Genomic DNA, 17,796 nt, shown 5'->3' on the forward strand with positions numbered 1-17,796 from the left:
TAATGTTTATACTGACATTCAGTGTATGTTTATCCCTCATTCAGTGATGATCATTTGCACAGTATTCTATATCCACCATCAATTTTATTTCCATTTTGCAACGTGAATTAGGTAAACACTACTAATGAGTAAATGATGTTTTGTTGTAAAAAAATTAGACGCCTAACCCTTGTTACAGGCTTCCTGTATGATATTCTCTGCCTATTATCATAGACTCTATGCACCTGTAATGTCATTCAGGGATTGGGTTTTTAGCACACTAGTTTCTGTGTAGACACCACTCAGTGGTTTTACGATGGAGGGCTGGTTAAAATGGGTCTGAGCACTATGGGACTTAACATCTGAGGTCATCAGTCCCCTAGAACTTAGAACTGCTTAAACCTAAGTAACCTAAGGACAAGAACCGCTCGGCACCCGCGGCTGGCACGATGGAGGACTAATGAGCTGAAACGCGGCAGGTAGTAAACAAAAATTTGTGCAACAAAACACAATGTGTGTGCTTTTTATCCTTGAAAATGAAATTGTTGCACCACGAAGCCACAGAAGAAATCCTTAAGACGATATTAAAAGATTTTATTTTTTCAGTATATTGCATGAGACGTGACAAATTTTGTCATTCTTCATGTTTAAATGACGAAATAATGAGAAGAAATGGACTCCAAAGTTAAATATGACAGCTAATTCCCATTTAAATACACAACAACTGCTAGAAATTAACGTGCTCCTAAAATAGCGTGAACATCTTGTATTTATGTTATGAGCATAACATGGTGTCATAGGAGCAACGACGTACATGACATAATTTACTACTAAAATCATCCATAAAATACCTAAAAATGGCCTGAGGCCGAAATTGTACAATCGTACATTAAATAAAGGGAATGGCAGCTGAAGGCATCAAGAAAGGCTGGGGGTGAAAAAGAAGCTTAGCTCATGACGCGTTAATAGCCAGACTGTATTCATCCAGTATTTGAGAATGAGAGTTCTAGTGGAAAAATTTGGAAATTTGTGGGGACCGAATGAGATTTTCACTCTGCAGCGGAGTGTGCGCTGATATGAAACTTTCTGGCAGATTAAAACTGTGTGCCGAACCGAGACTCGAACTCGGGATCTTTGCCTTTTGCGGGCAAGTGCTCCACCATCTTTTTTTCCCCTTCATTTTGTTCGATATAGTTCGTTGCGTTTGGTCTGGGCGCACGTCTCAAGACATCCGTTCAAGTTGATCGTTGATTCCTTGACTCAGTTTTTTTTATTACAGAGAGCACTGACCAAACACACTGAGCTACCGTGACGGCAGGCCATCTGAGCTACCGTCCCGTCCCGTCCCGTCCTCACAGCTTTCAATTTGTAGAAAGTTCCTATGTGACCAAACTGCTGAGGTCATCGGTCCCTAGACTTACACACTACTTACTCTAACTTAAGATAACTTACGCTAAGGACAACACACACACACATGCCCGAGGGAGGACTCGAACATCCGACGGGACTAGCAAGAAATTTTACGACACTTTCTCGCTGACACCCCCTACAGAATGATGAAAGGAAGAAAGTTTATCGCATATTATATTTTGGCTGTCCATGAAGTAAAACTGACGCATCAGACATGATCTTTAAACTTACTCTTTCTTTACTGCTATCTCTATTTGCAACACATTTCGTAGACAGTAGACATGAAAACTGAGATGCTTGAAAAACTGGCGCATCTTGCATGACGTTTAGTTTATTATTTCTCTATTACTAACACTGTTCGCAATACATTTCACAGACACTATCAAAATATACCACTGGACGTACCTGCAAAATTATATCATTGCACAACACATAGTTCACTAGATATGACGCCATAAACATTGAGCTGGGTGAAAACGAAACTGCACGGCGAAATTCGCTTGAGTGGTGAAATAAATGTATAAATATGTCCAAAATATGTTAAATGCACGTGACATGAGCGTACGCCGGGAAAGCCTCTGGTAAAATTCTCCTCCTAAACCTCTGGATCGGTTTCAAACAAACTTGATACACATATTCCTTACTGTCTGGAAAGAAATACTGCAGGGTTAACAAGGAGCAGCCTGCTACCGGGATGGTGAGAGAGAAGGGGAGAGGAGGGAATGGACACACAGAAAATCGGAAGTAGGACACAGATAAGGGGAGGCCCGCATCTCGTGGTCGTGTGGTAGCGTTCTCGCTTCCCACGCCCGGGTTCCCGGGTTCGATTCCCGGCGGGGTCAGGGATTTTCTCTGCCTCGTGATGGCTGGGTGTTGTGTGATGTCCTTAGGTTAGTTAGGTTTAAGTAGTTCTAAGTTCTAGGGGACTGATGACCTAAGATGTTAAGTCTTATAGTGCTCAGAGCCATTTTTTAGATAAGGGGAGTAGGGGATGGGCAGAGAGAGGGGAGGGGAAAATGGACAGAGAACGGGGAGAGATGAACAGAGAGAGGATGGAGGTATGGGGCGGGGGGGGGGGCTTATTTCTCCCAATTGGGAATTTATTTATTTTCAGGAATCGAGCTCGCGGCCGCAGATCGTATGTGCCTGGCGCGCCGAAGTCCATGGCAGTTTCCGGCGCAGTTATCCCCTTGTTACCTGCAACGGTCGTTCGATGCAGCACGGCTTTCTTCTTTCTTGTTGAAGCTGTTCTCATGTTTGTGTATATTTCTATATACTCTCTGAACAAGCAGGTGTGATAGCGCTTCCTTACAGTAGGAAATTCCATGTCGACGAATTTTACTATGTTGGTGGTTTCACGTACCGCTTATGTTCTGTGATTATGCGGAGGAGATGGGCAGACAGAAGGGATGGAGAAGATGGACAGGAGAAGGAAAAAAAAGTGTGTGAAATCTTATGGGACTTAACTGCTAAGGTCATCAGTCCCTAAGCTTACACACTACTTAACCTAAATTATCCTAAGGACAAACACACACACCCATACCCGAGGGAGGACCCAAACCTCCGCCGGGACCAGCTGCGCAGTCCATGACTGCAGTGACTTAGACCGCTCGACTAATCACGCGCGGCGGAAAAGGAAAGATGAGAGATAGTTTAAGAGTGGGGGGAAGAAGAGAGGGGGAGGAGGAGATGGACAGAGAGAAGGGGAACAAGGAGACGGACTAATGGAATTGGAATTAATATGTTCCCTGGCAACGGCAGTTACTCATTTAGTAATAGCTAAAGCAAAACACTGAAACTACCCCATTTTGTACATCGCTTCGTCCAGCAGCCCGAAAATGAATAATAAGAATAACAATAATAATAATAATTACTTTAGTTTTAATACTTACGGTGCTGCTATTCCTCAGTAGAGTAAAATGATGTAATTCGCTGTTACATTCCACCGTATAAGCCACAAGGCATCTGTCTGTATATACATACACAAATTAAACTCCCCAGCTGCAGCTTCTGTCTGTATATTCGGGCTGTAGCAACTATCATATCGTTTCCATTAATAGATAGACTGATTCATGAGGCAGGTTTGTGTACATAATTTATAAATATTTCGTGCAAATTTCCTCAACTGAGATGAATTCAGTTCCCATGCTGCTGTGAAAATGATGCCACTGCCGTGTAGCGGTGAATGGCAGATCTGCTTGGAATCATCCATACATACACTATGTGATCAAAAGTATCCGGACACCCCCAAAAACAAACGTTTTTCATATTGGGTGCATTGTGCTGCCACCTACTGCCAGGCACTCCATATCAGTGACCTCAGTAGTCATTAGATATCGTGAGAAAGCAGAAAGGGGCGCTCCCTGGAACTCATTGACTTCGAATGTGGTCAGTTGATTGGGTGTCACTTGTGTCATAAGTCTGAACGCGAGATTTTCACACTCCTAAACATCCCTAGGTCCATTGTTTCCGATGTGATAGTGAAGTGGAAACGTGAAGGGACACGTACAGCACAAAAGTGTACAGGCCATCCTCATCTGTTGACTGACAGAGACCGCTGACAGTTGAAGAGGGTCGTAATGTGTAATAGGCAAACATCTATACAGACCATCAGACAGGAATTCCAGACTGCATCATAATCCACTGCAAGTGCTATGACAGCTAGGCGGGAGGTGAGAAAACTTGGATTTCATGATCGAGCAGCTGCTCATAAGCCACACATCAAGCTGGTAAATGCTAAACGACACCTCACTTGGTGTAAGGAGCGTAAACATTGGACAACTGCACAGTGGAAAAACATTGAGTGGAATGACGAATCACGGTACACAGTGTGGCGATCCGATGGCAGGGTTCTGGTATGCCGAATGCTTGGTGAATGTCATCTGCCAATGTGTGTAGTGCCAACAGTAAAATTCGGAGGCGGTGGTGTTATGGTGTGGTTTTTCATGGAGGGTGCATGCAGCCGTTGTTGTTTTGTGTGGCACTCTCACATCACAGTTCGCCCCCGGTAGCTGAGTGGTCAGCGTGACAGCATGTCAGTCCTAAGGGTCCGGGTTTGATTCCCAGTTGGGTCTACCCGACGGGAGACCCTAGTCACACGACATTGACATTTATCACATCACAGGCCTACATTGATGATCTCAGCACCTCCTTGCTTCCCACTTTCGAAGAGCAATTCAGAGATGATGATTGCATCTTTCAACACGATCGAGCACTTGTTCATAATGCGCGGCCTGCGGCGGAGTGGTTACACGGCAGTAACATCCCTGTAATGGACTAGCCTTCACTGAGTCCTGACGTGAATCGTATAGAACACCTCTGGGATGTTTTGGAACGCCGACTTCGTGCCAGGCATCACCGACCGACATTGATACCTCTCCTCAGTGCAGCACCCCGTGAAGAATGGGCCGCCATTCCCCAAGAAACCTTCCAGCACCTGATTGAATGTATGCTTGCGAGAGTGGAACCTGTCATCAAGGCTAAGGGTGGGCCAACACCATATTGACTTCCAGCATTACCGATGGAGATGAACTTGTAAGTCATTTTCAGTCAGGTGTCCTCATACTTTTGATCACATAGTGCATAGTAAATTAAAGTGCTTCGCCGCTTCTCTCTCTCTATATGTGAAGACTAACCTCAGAAACTATTATAGGTCTTTTGATAAGATTTCCACTGATAGAGTGATTGAAAAGGAAGGTGCGTGAGTACAGGAGATAATTGCCGACAGCAGCTCCTGGGGGCCGGTGCTAGCTACCGCTACTGGGAGGTTGGCAAGAACTATTGCTAGCGGGACGTTGGTGCTCACTACCACTACTAGGAGGACGGTGCGACTTCTTACATGCCCTGCAATGCAGGAAGTGGTAAATAATAAGCTGATAAGAACAGATTTTTTTGGTATCGAGGGATCTAAAGGGAGTGATGGAAACGTTTACACTAAAATGAAATTCGCACTGTCCTAGCGTTGCAGTTGGGCAGCTGTCACTGCCATGAGATGTCACTTCAGACACCAGTTAAGTGTAGTACAATTAACATTCGTGTCTCCTGATAACTTTCCTGGCGTGCGCTGCTTAAATCTAGGTTATATGAATGTAGTGATATTCTGTTACCTAACCTTGTTCTCTGAATTTTAATCGTAACTCTAAACAGTAGCCTTTAAACAAAATTAACGCTATGCCATACAAGATGTCCAGCCTGAGATACTGAGTAGAGCCTGTGCGAAGCACGGGTGGGTCACTAGTTTAATAATAAATGTGTACTAAATGTGTACTAATATACAGAAAGAACGTCACTTCATACGTAAGTAGAGGGTTGCCATTCCACTGGTTAAAATGTAGTAACACTGAAATTTGACATTACATGTTGTAAGTCTGTAACTAAAAATCGAGAAAAATTATTGTACACTACTCCCTAGCACAAAAATCGAAGGTTTACTTGCAATACAGCTAAGTGGTGGCCTGGAAAGTGGGCAGTCATTACCACTCACAACAAACCAACTGATTCAGTTAAAGTTTGGTTTAAATGACAAACAACAGCCATTAAGTACTTGAGAAAATGCATTATTAACGGTCAGCTCTTAAAAACCCACATGTCTATCGGTTTCGCTCATAAACCATCATTACAGGACGTCTGCCAACATCAAAACTGAATACATGTAATGCACACGAAAATAATGTAACATTTTTAAAATGTATGTATATCATACATATGTGAAAACAGACCAGGTGAAGACACATTTCACTTCCTTATTGGCTCATATAACATCAAACTTATAGAAAAAAATCACATTTGCAGTAGTAACACATTATCAAAGTGATTAATACCAAAGTGACGAAAAGCATGGTGGAACATCAATCCATGAAATAAGCAAAGAACATCGTCTATAATTTCAGTGAAGAAGGCAATGTCTCCTCTGAAGTGGACAAAGTACGGGCTGCCAGAGGTGGATTACAGCACCATGGCCACCAGCGAGCCCGGAGTATTCTGCGGTGGAGACCTGTCGGGTGCCACCGAAACCACTGTGGAAGCTGTCAACGATGGCAAGACTGCTGCCTGGAGTATTCACAAGTATATACAGGTACAACACTACCACCTAACACAGCTATACGCATACACGTACAACACTCTAGCCTGCCACATCCATCAGAAAATATAGGCACAACACTATCGCTGACACATTCACAGGTACATACAGGTACAACACTATCTCTACCACATCCACAAGTACGTACAGATACAACACTGCTGCTTGCCACATCCACAACCATATATCTGAACAACGCTGCTACTTCCATGTCCACATGCACAAATGCACTCCGTTGTAGCCTGCAACGTTCGTCAGAATGTATAGGTACAACACTATGTCTGCCACATCCACAAGTACATACAGGTACAACACTATCTCTACCACATCCACAAGTACGTACAGATACAACACTGCTAACTGCCACGTCCACAGCTACACAAACCTACAACCTCGTCATCGACTGGACGTGAAACCACAATCTTCCCTCCTTTTTGAAACAACTACGTAGAGATGTTGTGTAGGTTCTTCCGCTACGTTGTAACGCGGCATCCACAGGAGCGGCGCGGGGCGGCGGTGCCAGGCGCGGCGGTGTTGCCGCGCTTCCACAGCGCCATCGACGACGTGGACGTGAGCGTGACGGTGTGCGGCCTGCGCTTCCAGAACCCGTTCGGGCTGGCGTCCGCGCCGCCCGCCACCACCAGCGCCATGATCCGCAGGGCCTTCCAGCAGGGCTGGGCCTTCGCCGTCACCAAAACCTTCTCCCTCGACAAGGTACTGCTCAACAGATTATACTAACACCCACACAGTGTGGTACAGGGGCCACATTTTTCTTCCAAAAATGCCGGAACTGTCGTCTGCACGTAAATCGCGAATTGTGGTTAAGCTAATATTATGTCGATTTTCACACAGAAATTGTGCCAATTCCGTGAGATAGGTAGGAGTATTGTAATGGGCCCTTAGAAGATATGTTTTATAGTATCTAGACTGCTTGTTCCTTGGGAAAATGAACGGCTTCATCCCGAGCATCGAGAGTGATGTGTTGAGTTCTACTCTGGCGGTCAGTAAAGTATGATTAAGGCCCATTTACAATGGAGTCAGGTCACTGTACGAAAAACAGTGATGTGTTCACACGAAACGTCTATGCTTTGTGACTACCCACTGCCCTTCACTGAACTCGTTTTATGAAAAGCCGGAATATTGATTCAGCTTTTAGGAGCTTGCTATTGTAGTAGAATTTGTTAATGACCAAAGAAAAATTGGGAATGGATGTCCTTATGGAAGACCGTGTGATGAATTTAGTGCACTGCTGAAAGACTAAGAAAAGAATTCTAAAAACATTTCCAACGATTAACATTTACCTGATCCAAAAGTTTTAGTCTGACTAACGTACGTCAGTACTTAGTAGGCGGTACATGCTGCCCTTTCGCTTTATCTGTGCCCCTTTTCCCGTCTTCGATCATTCGTTGTTGTACTCGTCAGACCAAAGACTGGTTTAATGCAGCTCTGCCCGCTAGTCCACCTTCCCCAGGTCTTTTCATATCTGCATAAACCTTTGCACCTGCTCCTCTCCCTAGTCCCCCCCCCCTCCCCCCCCCCCCCCCCCCGCCTCCGCACAAAAAAATGGTTCAAATGGCTCTGAGCACTATGGGACTTAATATCTGTGGTCATCAGTCCCCTAGAACTTAGAACTACTTAAACCTAACTAACCTAAGAACATCACACACATTCATGCCCGAGGCAGGATTCGAACCTGCGACCGTAGCGGTCGCGCGGTTCCAGACCGAAGTGCTTATAACCACTCGGCCACACCGGCTGGCCCTCCACACTAACAAACTTCCCTCCATTACCAAATTAACTGTTTCATGGTGCCTCAGAATGTTTTCTGTAAGTCTATCTTTCTTGTAATCAATTTGTACCAGACAGTTCTTTTCCCCCATTTCTGCTCAGCAGATCTTCGTTAACTACTCGGCCTATCCATTTAATCTTCAACATTCAAAAAATGGTTCAAATGACTCTAAGTACTATGGGACTTAACATATGAGGTCATCAGTCCCCTAGACTTAGAACTACTTAAACCTAACTAACCTGATGACATCTCATACATCCTTGCCCGAGGCAGGATTCGAACCTGCGACCGTAGCAGTAGCGCGGTTCCGGGCTGAAATGCCTAGAACAGCTCGGTCATAGCGGCCGGCTCTTCAACATTCTTCTCTACTATTGTGCACAGTTCACTTGCAGGCCTCTGGTCCTGCAATAGTACATTTATGTTTCGAGCGTGTAGTAGAAGAGGACTCAGTGTCCTCTCCTCACTTCCACTCACAATAATTAGACCGAAGACAACCATTTTGATGTATAAACACTTAATTCCGTATTACTTTACAGGCGTTATTAAGCAATATCTAACAAGTGCACAAGGCGCGCGAGCTGCGGCCCTTGGCTGGACGAAACATACGTCTGCTCGCTGCAAAGCCTTGTGGCTACCGGCTGGACGAAACATACGTCTGCTCACTGCAAAGCCTTGTGGCTACCTGCTGGCCGCTTACCAATAGCTGACCAGCTTACCTGCGTGCACAAAGGACCTGGAAGTCCACTTCCGCACACACAGTTCAGTGTTTCCCGAAAGGGGCAGATTACACTGGACAGTCTGACCTGCCCAGTTTTTAAACTGCCACTAGAAAGCTCTTACAGTAACAATTGAGTTATGAAACTCAAACTGTTTATCGTCCACTTATCACTTCCATATAAAAACAAATGCGACCAGAAAAAGTTTCTAATACTTGCATAATACATTATGATATTTCTGTTGTTCAGGAAGATTATCTTCTCATTGCCAATCTATATTTTATATCCTCTTTACTTCTGCCATCGATCTATAAAACACTGAATTAGATAAATAGTTAAATTGCTGAATGTCTCCTAGCAAAAACTACGGCATGAATTTACTTTTACTTTTGGAGAACTTTTACTAACTGACTGCACATCACCTTACCGATCAATGATAATGTAATATATGTGGGACGACTCTGTAAGATAATTATCCCTTCCTGCAACACTAGTATTTCATTATCAGATTATGTGTAACAGTATTATGAGCTATAAGTATCCATAGATCCATCAAAGATTAACCGTTGTGCAACAGAGTTCTGTTGTCGTTTAGTGAGAGGCATTGATTTTGTAAGTCGTAGAGCAGAGACAGTTCCGATTCCAAAATTACAGAATTAAACATAACTTTTCGGCAGTGTTTCTGCAGAGAGATTTAAAATTTTGAATCTGGCTTCTCTTCTTCTCTCAATACATAGATGTTGCATAATGAATTGTGTGACAGCTCAATTTAAAGGTCAGTCAGTAGAAGAAGATAATGTTCCTAACCAAACGAAAATACGAGGGGCGTTCAGAAAGTAAGCTCCGATCGGTCGCGAAATGGAAACGACTATGAAAATCCGATAAAGCTTTGCACAGATGTGTTGGGTAGTGTCTCTAGTATAACCCCAGTTAGCATCACGTCGCTCTTCTCATTTCTGAGCTCGCAGTGAGTGCGTAAAGATGTCTAGAAAATAGTGTCTGCCGCCAAGTACGAGGGCCTGGTGAGAAATTTCGCCTGAAGCTATGCAGCTAACGTTACATAACTGTCGTGCTGTTTCTTCTTCAAGACAATTCTCAGCCGCATTCTGCAGGGGCAATGACGATGGTCCTGCATCATTTTCAAATGGAAATGTGAGATTACCCACAATACAGTCCGCAATTGTCTCCCCCTGAGTTTCATCTCTGGTCACATGAACCGCTGTCTTTGAAGACAACATTTTGACACAGACAACGAGGTGTAGGCCAGCGTGGAGAATTGGCGGAAAGCACTGGCGGCTGCCTTCTATGATGAGGCTATTGAAAAGTTGGTACAACGCTATGACAAAAGTCTAAGTCAGAACGGCGACTACGTAGAGAAGTAGCTGAAAGGTGTAGCTAATTGTTACAAGTAAAACATTTCTGATGTTCACTGTGGTTTCAATTTGGCAATCAATCGGAGCTTACTTTCTGAACAGGCCTCGTACTTTACCCTATTCAGATGAATGCTATGCCCTTCATCATACAAATTAACTCTGTGAAATGACATGAAATGGAGTGAACACACAGAGTTATTTACAGGGAGAGTGGACAGCAGGCTTTGGTTTTATTTCGAGAATTCTGGTTAGGGACAATGGAAACAGCACACGGGTTTCTTGTGCAGGCTAGCTAGATATCTAGCACATTACAGCTGGACGGCGTGGTCAAAACTTAAAGGTTTCTGGTGATATTGACAACGGCTGCGGAAGCCTGTGCTGGTCCACTGACGGAAATAAAAGTGTTACGCCATGAAACACCAATCCTATATCAATCAAAATTTGTGGAGAGGTTTAACACATAACAGGTACTAAATGATTAAACATTCATTTCATTCGGAATTGATATCTATCATCAACATCATTGCTACGAATACATTGTTGTGTTCGTTGTAGCGTGGAAACAAACAGCCTCCGAATATCATCTTGGGGAATTTCTTACCATGCTTGAAAAATATCCTGTGTCAGTTCATGAAGACTGCTGGCTGGAGGCTAGTATGGAACTGTAAGTCTTTCCATCGGATCCCAGATATGCTCTATAGCTGTCGAACCAGGGAACTGTTCAGCCCAGTCAAGTATCCGTACAGGTCTCATGTGTTTGTGGTGTGAACTGCTGTGTGGGGGCTTGCTTTATCCTGCTGAAATATCCCATTTGGTACCCTGGTCATGAAGGGTACGACAATAGGCTTTAATATGCCTCCCACATACTGACGAGCATTCAGTCTCCCTTCAACAATTACGAAATCAGTCCTGTTATCACATACAAAAGCTCCCGACACCATTATTCCACAAGCTGGAGAGTCATGGTTATCGAGATTCGCTGCTCCCTGTGACCTTTCACCATGTCGTCTACCAAAACGTTGGTGTCAGTATAGTCACCAAAAACAGAAGTGAGGTTCATCACTGAACACCACACAATGTCGATCAATATTCTAGTCGATACTGGATCTACAGCACACAAGTACCTGTCGGTTGCGGTATGGTGGCAGTGGTCATCGAACTGTGGAATCTAGAGATCTCAGAGTAGCCTAATGTAATCTGTGCTCGACGGTTCGTGGCAAATTTTTGCTGTTGTCATCCATCTATTCATCAGAACCAGTCGAACAATCCTAGATATTCACGTGGTGTAGTCCTACTGGAAAGATGATGATGATGTTTAGTTTTTGGGGCGCTCAACTGCGCGGTTATCAGCGCCCGTACAAATTCCCAACCTTTGTTCAGCCCAATCTCGCCACTTTCAGGAATGATGATGATATGATGAGGACAACACAAACACCCAGTTATCTCGAGGCAGGTGAAAACCCTAGATCCCGCCTTCTGGAAAGACCGTGCCTCTCCTCCTTGCACTCCGTTGTCGTGAATCAACCTGGTCGCCATTCTTCCTACAGTCGTTGCACTACAGCCAGCTGACTGTGACATCTGTCAGTTTGATGCTACCACGTCCCTATAGCCAAATATTCGACCTTCCTCGAAGTCCTAAAGCTGGTGATAAGCTGCACGTGCTGTGCTCTGATCTCCACCTGTAGATTTTCAGTACCATTAGACTCACGCAGTCAGTATCATATACTCACACCATCGTTCATCTGCATGAAAGGCTTTCTTCTTTTCTGAAAATGCTGGAAATATGGTCTCGTAAAGGTAAAATTTTTGTCAGCATATCGCACAGGCAAGAAAATACTGGAAAGTCAGCCCGATTCACTCCATGCGTTCGCGTTGTAACACCTTTATTTCAGTCAGTGTAATTAGTCGAATGCCTGACATTCCCACCAAACCAGTCTCACGAGATATGAAGTGAGTGATGTTGAAGAGGTTGGCTTTGTGTGAGGAGTGTTTGCGTGTGTTGAGCAGGACTGCGTGACCAACGTGTCTCCCCGCATCGTGAAGGGCACCACGTCGGGTCATCACTACGGACCACAGCAGTCGTCGTTCCTCAACATCGAGCTCATCTCGGAAAAGTCGGCAGCCTACTGGTGCCGCAGCATCACCGAACTCAAACAAGAGTTCCCAGAAAAGGTAAGCCCACGTGCCCCGGTATGTATCTGCTGGTGACTCAGTGGCTGCTGAAGTTCTCGGGTACCGCAGCCGCTATTAGACATACATCCAGTGAGTCACCAGCATAATACCACAGAATACATTTGTCTGTCTTTTGTCAAGAAATATATCATATCATTCTTTCTATTTCAATGTAGGAGGGCAAATGTTCTGTGCCTAATGAAGGTCCTAGCAACTCAACAAATTAACGATAGTCTAGTTAATAGTGTTTGTGGTGTATATTATATTCAAGTGATTTGTTTATGTCGTGAATTTAAACGTTGTGGCTGATGGCGGTACATACATATACAGGGTGGTCCATTGATCGTGACCGGGCCAAATATCTCACGAAATAGGCGTCAAACGAAAAAACTACAAAGAACGAAACTTGTCTAGCTTAAAGGGGGAAACCAGATGGCGCTATGGTTGGCCCCCTAGATGGCGCTGCCATAGGTCAAACGGATATCAACTGCGTTTTTTTTAAATAGGAACCCCCATTTTTTATTACATATTCGTGTAGTACGTAAAGAAATATGAATGTTGTAGTTGGACCATTTTTTTCGCTTTGTGATAGATGGCGTTGTAATAGTCACAAACGTATAGGTACGTGGTATCACGTAACAGGTATTTGCTTCGTGATACATTACCCGTGTTAAAATGGACCGTTTGCCAATTGCGGAAAAGGTCGATATCGTGCTGATGTATGGCTATTGTGATCAAAATGCCCAACGGGCGTGTGCTATGTATGGTGCTCGGTATCCTGGACGACATCATCCAAGTGTTCGGACCGTTCGCCGGATAGTTACGTCATTTAAGGAAATAGGAAGTGTTCAGCCACATGTGAAATGTCAACCACAACCTGCAACAAATGACGATGCCCAAGTAGGTGTTTTACCTGCTGTCGCGGCTAATCCACACATCAGTAGCAGACAAATTGCGCGAGAATCGGGACCGAGCGAGGTGGCGCAGTGGTTAGCACACTGGACTCGCATTCGGGAGGACGACGGTTCAACCCCGTCTCCGGCCATCCTGATTTAGGTTTTCCGTGATTTCCCTAAATCGTTTCAGGCAAATGCCGGGATGGTTCCTTTGAAAGGGCACGGCCGATTTCCTTCCCAATCCTTCCCTAACCCGAGCTTGCGCTCCGTCTCTAATGACCTCGTTGTCGACGGGACGTTAAACACTAACCACCACCACCACCACCACCGAGAATCGGGAATCTCTAAAACGTCGGTGTTGAGAATGCTACATCAACATCGATTGCACCCGAACCATATTTCTATGCACCAGGAATTGTATGGCGACGAATTTGAACGTCGTGTACAGTTCTGCCACTGGGCACAAGAGAAATTACGGGACGATGACAGATTTTTTGCACGCGTTCTATTTAGCGACGAAGCGTCATTCACCAAGAGCGGTAACGTAAACCGGCACAATATGCACTATTGGGCAACGGAAAATCCACGATGGCTGCGACAAGTGGAACATCAGCGAACTTGGCGGGTTAAAGCATGGTGCGGCATTATGGGAGGAAGGATAATTGGCCCCCATTTTATCGATGGCAATCTAAGTGGTGCAATGTATGCTGATTTCCTACGTAATGTTCTACCGATGTTACTACAAGATGTTTCACTGTATGACAGAATGGCGATATACTTCCAACATGATGGATGTCCGGCACATAGCTCGCGTGCGGTTTATCCGGTATTGAATAACATATTTCATGACTGGTGGATTGGTCGTAAAAGCACAATACCATGGCCCGCACGTTCACCGGATCTGACGTCCCCGGATTTCTTTCTGTGGGGAAAGTTGAAAGATATTTGATATCGTGATCCACCGACAACGCCTGACAACATGCGTCAGCGCATTGTCAATGCATGTGCGAACATTACTGAAGGCGAACTACTCACTGTTGAGAGGAACGTCGTTACACGTATTGCCCAATGTATTGAGGTTGACGGACATCATTTTGAGCATTTATTGCATTAATGTGGTATTTACAGGTATCACGCTGTAACAGCATGCGTTCTCAGAAATGCTAAATTCACAAAGGTACATGTATCACATTCGAACAACCGAAATAAAATGTTCAAACGTACCTACGTTCTGCATTTTAATTTAAAAAGCTTCCTGTTACCAACTGACCGTCTAAAATTGTGAGCCATACGTTTGTGACTATTACAGCGCCATCTGCCACAAAGCGATAAAAGTGGTCCAACTCAAACATTCATATTTCTTTACATACTACACGATTACGTAATAAAAATGGGGGTTCCTATTTAAAAAAACGCAGTTGATATCCGTTTGACCTACGGCAGCGCCATCTAGCGGGCCAACCATAGGGCCATTTGGTTTCCCCCTTCAAGCTTGACAAGTTTCGTTCTTTGTAATTTTTTCGTTTGATGCTTATTTCGTGAGATATTTGGCCCGGTCAATGGACCACCCTGTATACTTTATTATAAAGCTAATCGGCCAACACGGCTAATGATTGTACGGGTAAGTGGTGGTGATCAGACCGTGTGTCTGATGTTGGCAGGTGGTGATCGCCAGCATCATGTGTAGCTTCAACGAGAGCGACTGGACGGAGCTAAGCCAGATGGCGGAAGCTTGCGGCGCAGACGCGCTCGAGCTCAACTTGTCGTGTCCACACGGCATGGGAGAGTCGGGCATGGGGCTCGCCTGTGGCCAGGTCAGTGCAGCATTGCAGAACGGCACCGTTTCTAACCAATGTGGAATCTATTATCACCAACTATCAATACGCAAAGTACCGCTATTTGCAACACACATGAAAGGTCTCTGTTGGATTCCTTTCATGTTTAATTTCTTAAATCTGTTGTCATTTACGGCATAAATTCCTCTTCTAAATTTACTGTGGCGTTTCTGACTATCTGGAAGGAGACTGAGTAGTGGAACGTGTTACTTTTACACATAAACAAGAACGATCTGTCACACTACTACACCTTAAAACACAGTTTATATGTAATTCATGTCACACAGTCTCATAAGGAACCTACATCCGCTTTCTTTTATATACTGTATATGATAAGATACTGTCATCCCCCTTCCCTTCTGTGTGAGAGCATGAATGAGCAAATGTATTTCTAGTTGCATGCTTGAGGGTAGCAGACAAGCCTGTCTGCTAGAGAACAGTAGGACCAACGTCGGAACAGGTAGCTAGGCTTTCTAAAAGCAGAGAGGTTTCTATCCTTAGTATGGTCGTGTCCGTCCGTTGTCATGTTGGTATAGGAAGCTGCCCCTCTGGCCGCTTCCGTTTGTATTTGTGAGCCACCCCTCAGGAAAGTGGTAAGATCTCCGGCTAAGCGCGTGTCTGCTAAGTCCGTAGGACAATGGATTTCTTAAGTTCAGCCTAACTGAAAATTTAATCACCTTTATTTCAGGTTTAGCTCTAAAATATCTAATGTTATCTTAAATTGCAGCGCAGTGTAATTCTCGTGTGAAGTTCAGAATATATTCCGGCAGTTGCTTTGTCACTACTTTGCGAGTAAAGTGGAACCACGTGTTGATCAATAACTCTAACTAAGTTCATCAATCTTAAATGCGAATGTGCGTGAGATTATAACGTCTCGTCTTGACAATAATTTTCAATACAGCAACTTTTCTTTATGTTCAACCCACCTGGGGTGTCCTTTGTGAGACCAGTACCACGTGCTTATATAATTGTTTGACCCATCAGGTTAATAGTAAGACGTTAGTAACCAGTTCGAGGTTTTTCTTTTGTAAATTGCTTTTCGATCTAATTTATTTTAATTATGAAAATTATTGTGGAATTACACGCTTTGTGTAAACCAAGTTGACCACGTGAAGCATGTGGTGTAATCATCAAAGTAGCCCTCAGCTATTCTTTTTGGGAAGATTTCACAGAGAGTTAGCATGAATTTAGTATACCAGTGTGTGGTAATTACACGACGGACAGGATTGTGCTACGAATATAACTTCTTTGGGTGAAAATTGAATCGGTTGGTTGTGGTTAATTTTCTCTTGCATATGTTTCAACGTTCTTCATGTGTTATTTTATGAATGCAGTGTTGTACGCAGTCTCCCAATCTTGGCCCCCTATTTGATGTGCTCCGTAAGAGTACAAACTCACATTTTCACAATCCTAAATAAGGCACCAGCTTAGTTATGACTCACGTTTAATATGCTGAAATTTCAATGATCAATGTTAAAATAAATTTCCAAATATAAACTGATTTATTTCTTTTTATTTAAATTCTCTTTTATATATATATATATATATATATATATATATATATATATATATATATATATATGACCGGTTATCGTATGCCTATTAAAAGATTATAATTCATGTTAGTCTGGTTGGGAATTTGGTAAGCTAAACTGGATACCTGGTGAAACAGTTGCTCAGTAATGCAAGGTTAACTTCCCCAGACAGCTCACAGCTTTTAACCCGCTTTTATTGTCTATCACCACCGCTTTCATAGCAAATTAAAGTAACAACTTTATACACAAGGTGGGACTTTACAAGGAAACATCACCAACTCAGTCTTGTATTTTAAGCAGAAAATAAACCGTACGTGCAAGATATCATTCCCAGCAATCGATCCCGCGCGAAAATTTGGGCCATTATTCTGACAGTATCCAGTTATGACCTTATGAAGGTACAGCTTTTTAAAAACGCGAGTCTATTGTTTTTCACTCTCTACGTCCAATTATTCCCGCTAAATGCCCGAGCACGAAGTGGAGCGGGTAAAGGGTTTTCATTTGCAATGGATCAACAAGTAATAGTGCAAGTTTCAGGAGTGGTACAGAATAACGGTCAAATTGCCACATTTAAACTTCAAAGAACGAGAGCTCCTGTATGTGGTGACTGGTAAGCATCACTATGTGTGGCTAGTCGACTAACTCTTATACAAGGCGAACGAAAGCTTATGGGGCTTATTTTATGCTATTATTTATACCTTTCAATGTCATTGCAGAAATAATAGACAACGTTACGAATGAAGACGTGCTAGATATAGAGCAAAACAGTGGAATGACGTTCGCTGCTTATTTACTAGAGGATGACGATGGCAGTAATGCTGCTGCACTCCGCCACAGGCCGTGCATTATGAACAGGTGCTCGATCGTGTTGAAAGATGCAATCGCCATACTCGAATTGCTTTTCAACAGTGGGAAGCAAGAAGGTGCTTAAAACAACAGTGTAGGACTTTACATCAGCTTGTTGATCATTTTGTCTTATTCACTGAAATAATTATATCAACAATATATGTC

The 17,796-nt window shown here is 43.7% G+C and overlaps 1 protein-coding gene across 1 annotated transcript in view; it reads left to right on the forward strand.

Annotated features, from left to right (window-relative positions):
- The window catches only part of LOC126471525 (dihydropyrimidine dehydrogenase [NADP(+)]), a 272,626-nt gene that overhangs the window by 151,337 nt on the left and 103,493 nt on the right, over positions 1-17,796 (forward strand). The window contains exons 10-13 of the mRNA XM_050099748.1: positions 6,279-6,463; positions 6,968-7,183; positions 12,355-12,519; positions 15,077-15,229. Of these exons, the coding sequence (XP_049955705.1) occupies positions 6,279-6,463; positions 6,968-7,183; positions 12,355-12,519; positions 15,077-15,229 (719 nt within the window). The remainder of the gene's footprint in view (positions 1-6,278; positions 6,464-6,967; positions 7,184-12,354; positions 12,520-15,076; positions 15,230-17,796) is intronic.

This window comes from Schistocerca serialis, chromosome 3, assembly GCF_023864345.2.
Source record: "Schistocerca serialis cubense isolate TAMUIC-IGC-003099 chromosome 3, iqSchSeri2.2, whole genome shotgun sequence".
Classification (NCBI taxonomy): domain Eukaryota; kingdom Metazoa; phylum Arthropoda; class Insecta; order Orthoptera; family Acrididae; genus Schistocerca; species Schistocerca serialis.